Source organism: Fulmarus glacialis, unplaced genomic scaffold (assembly GCF_000690835.1).
Source record: "Fulmarus glacialis isolate BGI_N327 unplaced genomic scaffold, ASM69083v1 scaffold40381, whole genome shotgun sequence".
Lineage (NCBI taxonomy): Eukaryota > Metazoa > Chordata > Aves > Procellariiformes > Procellariidae > Fulmarus > Fulmarus glacialis.
Window position 1 is genome coordinate 13,955 of NW_009195401.1, and position 9,719 is coordinate 23,673.

A 9,719-nucleotide genomic window follows, 5' to 3' on the forward strand; every position below is an offset into this window, starting at 1 on the left:
GCTCAGAACACCTGTCCTGCTTAGGCTAAAATTATGAATCAGGAATGGGGAAATTAAATAAGGCTAGAAACCTCCTGGCTGCACCGTTCTCTGTGCAAACCAAACAGACTGGTCTGAAGACAGCTCCGAGTGGGCATGTGCTCCTGTCGGAGAACACACCAGAACACTCTCTCCTACTGAGGAGGCCAGCTAGACTGGACTCCACAGATGTGACAAGGGTCTTAAACATGGGTGGGGGATGTGTTGCCAATGCAATGGATGTATTTGCTGTACATGGTTACATTCTGTTTGTGCTCATATAAAGCACAAACCACTCCCACTAGCAATCCAACTCTTCAGCAACACTTCATTTGCTCAGGAAAACTATCACGGAATCAAACTAAATCTGAAATGATCATACTGGTTTTGCTGGTAGCAACTGAGTTTCAACAACAGTATCAGAACAGTTTCTGTACTGCTAAAGGCCTCTGGTTTAATAGACTCAGAAGCTTATAAAACAGTATGTTTTCTCCTGCTAAGGATTTTTTTTTTTAATACCCCCAAAGAATATCTAGAGTTTCTGTAACAAGTAGCTGGAATGCTCAAGTTTAGTAGATTCCCACCTCACAGAATTGTCTCCTTTTAGAAACCTCTTAATTCTATTAGCACAATATGAAAGTGCTTTCTCAAGGCATCAAAATTATCTGGCATCAAAAGCTACTAGCTTTCATGGCATGATTATTTATTATCAAACCAAAGATAATAAGTTTCACCAGATAAAGTGGATGACCTGTTAGAAGATGAATTAGGGGTTTTTTTTTTATGCACTTCAATTGAAGAAAACTGATTATACATCCATGGAGGATTACATATCCACTGGTGCATCTGGGGTAAGACGTGATCTACAGAACACTACTGGCTTGATAAAAAAATCATCTGTGACTTACTAGCCTATATTCTTCACCTAGTCACCACAGAGAGCACACTGATTTTCAAGCTAGATCCTCTGATATGTGTTCCCACAATTGAGGATTTTCTATACTAAACCTTTTAAAAGCTCACATTAGCAGCAAAAAAGTGCTCATCTTCCACGGACCTCACAGCATTCCATATCATCTATCAGGCTTTTATGCCAGATGAAAAGAATTTAGTGCAAGTCAGGAAGTCCTTGCAAGAATTCTCTCTTCCACTGCAAGGCATGGCGTGGAGAGGAAGGTGACAGAGGAGGAACAGCTCCATTCAGAACCACCCGAAGTAGCTGGGTATGTAAGCCTGGAGGAAGCACCAGGCAGCTCTGTCTCTCCTGCAGCCAATTTTCTCTTGGATAGCCTGGGCATTAAAGCAGAGTACTGCCTAGCGTGGTGCAGCTGCATCCCTAGTTCCTACCCCCAAATACTCTTAGTGCTATAACATAACTCTTTAACCTGGTTCTCTTTATATAAACTATGCACAGATTGGCCTTATGTTACCTGTTATTTTAAATCATCTCTCTCATCAGGAAGAGCAAGTACTGAAAAATCCACAGGCCTGCTTGTGGGCATCAATGAAATACCACCTCGTGTGCTGATCTCACCTGTGCCCATGATGATTCCTGAGTGACTGTGAATCTTAAGCACCTCTTTGTTTCTATGGAAAGGAACGGGAAATATTCCATACTTCTATGAATTGCACAAATGCAATAGCTTCTTTTTTACAGTGATAAACAAATACAAAAAAAGTGGGAAAAAGGGTTGTTCTTACTCTTCTGCAGCTGCTCATCAGGAGGCTCTTCTCTTTGGATGGGGGCACAAAGCCATCATGTAGAGTATCACTGGAAGCCAGTTTTCCTCAAAGAAGAAAACGCACATCACACATCACATGCAATTTCTTTGTGAGACAGAGTGATGTAAGAACTCCTAACAGGATCCTTGCCATGACAGCTCCCCGAGACAGCTGCTATAACCAGCCTGACTGAGTTGAAGGCTCAGCCTCTCCCAGGCTGCGGGTACCCAAGTACCATTCAGCCATGAGCAGCACCAATCTACTGCAGATCAGTGCGTGCCTCCATCCAGATGGAGGAACTGCAGAGCGCAGCACGCTTCTCTGCTTTCACGTCTCAGTTTTCCTCCAGTGGGAAAAAAAACTACGACACAGAGTGGAATGGGACATGCCACGGTTTCATCCTAGCAGACAGGCAGAATGTACCTTGGATCCGCATTTCAACTAGACAAAATGCTGTGGGCCCCAGTGCTCAGAGGCAGCCAGTGAAATATGGTTTTGCACAGTCTGAGCCCTGTGGTAGTCTACCGAGTGCACAGAACAGGATGCAGAGCAACAGAAAGAATTAACGTCTTCAGAAATGGGTTCTGATGCATTAGTGTCTGCACAGTGTTTTTTCCACCACCTGGTCTCATTTACACAGACAATATACATTTATGCGTGGAAATTATTTCCCTCACCCAGGAAGCTATATCTCCACTGAAATCCCAGGAGCAGTTTTATAGGACCAGGAATCATTTGCTGCAGTTTAGTAGGGGAAGTGAGGAATATTATACCCAAGTGAAAATGCAGACAGGTGAACTTAGCAACCATGTTCTCTTTCACAGGTGAACAGGAGACACGCAATACATTCTGCTGAACAGTCAGGCCACTTTAAGGGACATCATTGACCTTGAAATGTGCAGTTGTGCACCACACGCAAGTATGACTGAGGACATTAGAGAATTGCCCATAGAGGAATTCTAGGTGTTGTATTTTTTCAACCCTCTATAGGTACAGATAAACTTCAGGTTTGTGTAATTGATGTACCAACATAAAATCATCCCTCTTGCACATCTCTCTCATCCAATTGTCTCAAGACCTGAAAAGACAGTCCACATTAACAGAAATAGCAGGGATGAGGATTTTGTCCCAGCTGTTGAACATGTCCGGGCTCCCTCCTGGCAGAAAATACTTCGATATCTTTAAGGGAATTTTAAAATAAAATTTAGTATCTGCTGTCCAGTTCTCCTCTGAAATGCTAGGGTTTATGAATCATTTCAGAAACATCAGCTTGATTGTATCTAAAGCTTACTGCAGAAAAATGTCCCCCCACAATATCACCTCTTGGATCAACATCAACATCCTGTGGGTGCTGTGATGGCTCTCCTAGCTTAGCACAGCGTAAGTCTGGCTCTGTGTAGCTGAAGGGACTAGGGACAGGGCTCACAAAGCCCCCAGAACTTACCTGGCTGCTCTGCTGCCTGAACATGGTCAACATCAAGGTTCCACTGAGTAAGGGTAAGTCCTTCCCTGGCCAACTCAACTAGGTCCCGCAGGGTCTGAACATCCTTCTGGCTGTGAGATAAAAACTGCCCATCTCCTTCAGGGCCTGACTTGGATTCATCAGAAGTTTGGCCTCCAACCTCTGTGCAAGTGGGCTCATGAGAACTGAGGTCAGGCTGAATTTGCTGGGATACTTTTGGCTGATCAGATCCCACCGATGGCAGAAGGTTCTCTGGCTTATGATTCTGATCAAAGGAGGAGGGAAAAAAGAAACCAATAAATTAGGTCTCATTTTATGTATTTGCAGAGCTCAGAGTACAGTCTCTACTTCATACTTTTGGAACATCTAGTAAAGGATTACAGAGCATTCTCCAGGTAAGGGCCTTCTGAGGCAAAAGCTCTCTGCAGTTTTATGAAGGACTCTCCCGAGGTAAGACAGCTCTGAACAGAAGAAAGGAAACTACAACAGAAAATGCAGAAAAGGTGGTTTCTCCAGGAGCATGTCTGTGCAGGCAATTGCCAAGCAGGGAGAAAGGATGGTGGAAATGCTCCTACTCCAACATCTAAATATTTCATTATAGCTGGAGCGCCTGGCAACCGTCACAGCTGAAGCTCTCCAGGTGCTTCTGTTCTGAGTTCTGAAATGCTTTTGCAGTTACATGTAACTAAATCAAACTTTCACCTTGGAGCTGATATTTTCCAGGTTTGGTCTCTGTTTCCCAACAAAAATAGTTTTGTTTGTTTATTTCTAAGTAAAAATGGTTTAGCCATTTCTGTCAATGGAAAGAACCAGATGGGAAAACACACTCTTGCCATGATTTTAAAGGCTTTTCTGTTTTTTATTTTTAAACTTCTCTGGCAGTTTTTGGCTTGAACGGAAGGTCAAAAATCTTCACAGAATGGAGCCCCTCCATTACAGCCCTAGCCTGCAATAAGCCAGTGAAAAACTCTGGACTTTGACTAGGGAAGAAGTATTAAATAAAGCACGTACATATGCACAGCAGTTTTTGAACAGAAGCACCAAATTCTTCAAGAAAAGAATGAGGGAAGGAAGAGAAGTGATATCCTTCTTCTCAGTGAGCAAGTGTGTGATGAGACTAAAAGAGCTTTGTTTACTTCTGTAGGCACTTTTTATAAAAATACAGAGCATTGACAGAGGCAGGAGATCTAGATGAAAAACAGAATGAAACAGTGGAACTGAAAACTGGATCAAACTCATATGCAACAAGAGGCAGTGGGATGCACAGGGAAAGCCTGAAGTGCAAACGCTTCACTTTACAACTCTAGGTGCTCCCACCTTCTCCTCTGTGCAAGACAAATATCAGTCTTCAGTTTAAACTTTTCACCCAGATCCTTGCTGAGTGCAACACATGGGCAAAGCTCATACTAGAATCAATCAGAGGAAAGTGCCAAGAAGGAAAACAACAGTTAGGCTGCTGTAAACATGGACACACTAGTGGCAAAATGACCACAACGGTCTCCCTTTACTCAGTGCTCTCTGTTCCCATCAGTTATATTTTCTGAAAGCTCAAGGAATAACATGGTAACGTGAGCCCTGTTCTCCTCTCTGAAAGGGAGAAATGAAAGTTTAAGATCATAAAACCTGACTGTGTAAGACAGGGGACAACAGGGCATGAGCAGTGAGTATGAGTATGCAGAGGCAGGGGATCACTCGTCTAACTACCAAATGAGGAAACAGAAGGGTTACAGGGCAAGTGAACTAGGGCTCACAAGTATCAGAGCAAAGACAAAAGAGCATCGCACCTGCACAGGCTTCCAAGGTACAATTGGAGGGGTTAATCCAGCAGTGTAGAATGATTCGGGGCCACAGGGTCCTGTCAGAGCACTGATATTCCATAAAAAGCACTCCCTGGTTTTGGACAATGGTAAGAGCCAGGTTGCTTTTCCAGATTCATCCTCCAAAATCCTACTAGTGGGAAGCTGAGGGGTGGGAGGGAATTCCACCTCTTCTGCAAGCAGCATAGCTACTCGCTCTTGGATCCTTTTGCGGGCCTTCTCCGGGTCCTGAAGCAGTAATGGTGGAGGTGCAGATGGGCCTCTTTTACGCCGTTTTTTCTCTTTAAAAAGAAAAGGAAGAGGAACCCAAATAAATAAATAGCTGAACACATAGGGCAGAGGAGCTCAACATGCCAGCTCCTTCAGGTGTTGTAGGTAGTGATGACCAAAAGGCAGCTACAAGCTGAACACAACTCAAGATTTCCACAGGTAGTCCGAAGCCTCACATCACCCTTATGGGAGAAATGAACTCCAGAAAAAGACTTGACTCCTGCTCACACTGCTCTGCTGCCTGTTGGGAGTGGTCACATCTCTACAAAAGCTGATCATTATGGAAGCAACTGATATCCATTTAGTCTACCTCCCAGACCCGTGGAACGGTGCCTGTACAGCACTTGACTAGACCGCAGTGCTTCACAAAAAAGGGAGAGAAAACCGCCAACAAATCCATGAAGGACTCCTTTTTTTGTGTACAGGTCACTGATGATATCAAACCACAGCTCACATGAACGCTGAGCAGCTTTCATTTGGAAATCCTGTGCCTTACTACCTTTGGCCAACCCCAAACCCAAATGGCAGTACCTATCGGCAGGAGGAGACCTGAGCAGGGTCATGAAGAGTGAAGTCTCCCCTCTGCACAGCACTCAACACCCTCCCCTAGCAGCTGTCTTCCTTTCTAAACCTTTTTGCACACCGAAATAGTGAAACACATGCTCAACAGCATGTAGTATACACATATGTCTGTTACAGAAAGAAAACAGAGAGATAAGGCTGAAAAAGCTGCATTAATCCAGGTTGCAGGAGGATGAATAGGAAAAAATCTACTGCAGGAGAAATAATAATAATCTTTTCACTTTATTTCTTTGCACTTCCACAGTTTACAAAAACCTACATCTTATCTTAAGAATATTTTACAGATTCAAAACAATCAATCGGTGAAAAACGCATGGGATTCCTAAGGGATTTCACTAAAACCCATGGACATCCTGCAGTCTTTCTTGACTGTGTGTGGATACTGCATATTGTTGAAGCTCTGACAGCTTAAATAAAACAGAAACAGGGCTGTCATCCCTCCTATACCCAATGGGAAAGTTTTAGTGAAGAGCAGGCTGTGTTACATTACTCCTCCAATAACACAGCCTTTGACACTAACTCACTTTAACACATACCTGATCCTGGCTTCCATTTGATTGGCAAAGCAGCCACTGATTTCACATTTGTAACTGATTTTGCTTGTTCCTGCTTTTCTTGCTCCAACAGAGAGCGTGACATTGCCATAGCAACCAGCAAATCTTCATCCTTAGTCTCCAATTTGGCCCTCTTCTGCATTTTCTTTGAGTCCTCTTTGGAGGAGCCTTTTCGCTTTGACCTGCTTGGTTGATTGCTGAAATACAAGAATGCAGCAGGAAGCCTAAGTTAATGTGACTGGATCAGAGACAAGCAACACTGAGCACTCCAGACCAGCTGCTTTACTTGCTCAGAGAGATTCCCATATCCAGGATAATGAGAAACTATTCACTACTTTCCTCCCTAGCAGAGAACAAAGGATTTCTTATCATCCACGGAATTTAGAGCAATTCAGAGAAAATCTTATTTTGAAAAGGTAAACACAAGACCACAGCACTGATGTAAGCACCTGCTATCTCTACCTTGAATGCTCTTTTGTACCAAAGGGGAAAAAACAACTTGAAGCAGGGCAAAACCAAGATCACCAGAAAATGCTTTCCCACTCTTCTGCTTCCACAGGAAACAGGCAACGGTCCTTCCTCAGCACAAAGGGACTTATGAGCCCTTCTACAAATTCAGTCAGGCACTGCTTGCTGTACTCTAAAGATTCTGCTCAAATCCAAGACAGCAGATGCAGCTCTGTACTAAGCACATTTCAAAACATCACGTCTGTTTCCTCCTTGGCTCGGGGTGTAAAGGCACATATATCCAGTACAGCCACAAGCCGAATAGCTGAGGCATTGGCACGACAGATGCGCAGGAGAGACGGCACACTGGTACGAGGTGGTTTGCTTAAAAAGCTCAAACACACCATTCAGCTTTACTGCGTAATTGCCTCATAGAGCACAAATATTTCTGACAAACCAGTGTAAGATTATTTACCCCCCATTTTGCTCCTGCCTGCTGGCTTTTAAAATCATCTACCACCTGACCACTTCTGAAGGAAAGCAAGATGATTTCTCCAACAAACTACCACAGTCTACTCATGTGCTACTGGGTCATGGCTCTACTTGACCTTCTTTGGACTTGGGGCCCACCCAGCCTGCAAGTCTGCCTTGCTTCTACCGTTCATCCCCAGGAGCACAGGGTCAATGTCTCTCAGGCCAAAGGAAGTAACCAGCATCTTTTATTTTCACCAACTTACCTGGGACACTGAAGAGGTGCATCACCAAGCGAGGATACCTGCAACTGCACTGCCTGAAGAAGCAGCTTAGGAGGAACATCCATCTCGACAGCACAGCGTTTCAAGTGACTGACTCGGCTCTGTGGGGTTTGGAACTGTTTCCCACAGATGGGACATTCAGGGACCAGTGGTTTGCTGGAGGATGACATCTGCGCTTCTTCCATCTCATCCAGACACCTGTGAGATGATGGCAAAGCTTACCTCTGAAGACTTTAAAACTGTCCACACTAAGATTTAAACCATAGTAAAGAAAAGGGAGCACAATCATCCCTAGTATCTCCAACAGCCAAAGAAATATGCCCTAAAAAACAAGAATTATGTACCCACCACTGTGATGACTATGATGTATAACAGCTACACGGAAATGATGGCCTGTTAAAAACATGTTGCTCAGAAGTATGTGCAGGTAATAACCTTCTTCAACTTCACTGCGTGTCCATCACCTAATTCCTCTTTCTACATTCATTCTAACATTCCAGCTAACTTATAAACCACCATTAAAAAAAGAATCACCCTACCAGAGAAATGGTACGTCTTCCTCACCTGAAACAGGACTACTTCTCGTCCTTCTTACTATTTTGTACGCATGACCACACCCAGTGTCAAGAATGTAAGCGTTTTCAAGTCAGATACCTCATTTGACAAGGACAGTGTTTTATGTCACAGAAAAGGGACCAGTCGAAATGAACACTGCACTTATGAGTGAAGGATAATGAACTTCTAATAATTTCTGGTAGGCCAAAACTATGTAAAAATTTTTAATGGTTCTTTTTCTGTCCTCTCCAAAGAGATTCAGGTGTGAAATCCTGGACCTGCAGTACCTGTTATAAAAATCACTCCCTGATTAGTAATGACACACACTACCTACGCATAGGTAGTTGTGTAAGAGACCATTCACCTGATGTACTAGGACTGGTAATTACTAGTTTGCCAGTGCATCTATCCATCTACAGCTGTACTTCTTGTGATGAAGACTGCTATCAAAAAATCCATTGCTAACATAACCTTGTAATCTCATCATACGCTTACATGCCTCATGGTTTAGAAAGCAGACTTAATTTCCAAAAAACACTTCTGACACGCTGTCACTGTTTTACAACCTGTCCTCTAAAGCAGCAGTAAATATCTGAAGACAAGAACAGCTGTAACACCTCTGAAGCTGCAGCTGCAGATAACCCTAATGAATGTGAGCCACTCAATAATGTGATGTAGGACTGGACAAATCAAATCACTCTTGCCCCCTGAAAGTGCTGGAATTAAGAAATTAAAACCATTCAAATGTGCTGTTTCTGATATTTTCTCAACAGAGAAGCAAAGACTTTTAATTTACAAAGAGATATCTGTACTGTAATATAGTAACAGTACTTAATACTTACCACTAAGGAAACTGTTAATTTAAGGGCATTAATTTCAATTTAGTTGCACACATTCTGACAAAAGAGAAGGCAGGGATGCCTTCCCTTAGCCTCTCTACTCTCATTGTCACAGCTCTACAGTGCAAGTTAGTCATCCTTCTGAACAGTATCACCTTTCCCTCAGCAGACAGCTTGGATACACAGGACATACTAGAAGTCCTTAAAGAAACAATTTTTAGCAAAATGGATCAAACGTTGCTTTGTTGGATGAAATCAGCAGATCTCAAAATCTGCAGCAGTGGGTCCTCATTAATTGTGCTAGCCAATTTACAGTCGCAGCCCCTCTGCCACACTACCGATGAAAGCAGCATTGGCCTTACCACACACATGCAGAAGCCCTGCAGGGCCAGACGATCAGCCTCTGCTTTGAGATCAAAACAACTTGTTAATTCAGGCCATAAAGGTGAATGCCACTATGCAGATTCCCCTGCTACCATGTCCTGTAATGGCTAAGGTGACTGAGCAGTCTATGAAGGAGGGGAGAGGATGTGGAAAGGACACATCATGCTGGTCTTTCACCTGTTAACATGCTGCTCTCGTCGTGTTGTGTTCATGGCTGAGAGATCCTTCTGGCAGATCTGACAAAAAAACAAGCCCGCATCCTCTAGGCTTGCCAGGGCTTCCTCTTTGGTTTCCTTCTGAAGAGCCAACACCAG

General features: G+C 43.5%; 1 protein-coding gene across 1 annotated transcript in view; it reads right to left on the minus strand.

The window, feature by feature from the left end:
- Positions 1 to 9,719, minus strand: part of SLX4 (SLX4 structure-specific endonuclease subunit) — a 22,491-nt gene that overhangs the window by 10,038 nt on the left and 2,734 nt on the right. The window contains 4 exon segments of the mRNA XM_009588080.1: positions 4,987 to 5,300; positions 6,408 to 6,622; positions 7,610 to 7,825; positions 9,583 to 9,714. Coding sequence (XP_009586375.1) covers positions 4,987 to 5,300; positions 6,408 to 6,622; positions 7,610 to 7,825; positions 9,583 to 9,714 — 877 coding nt within the window.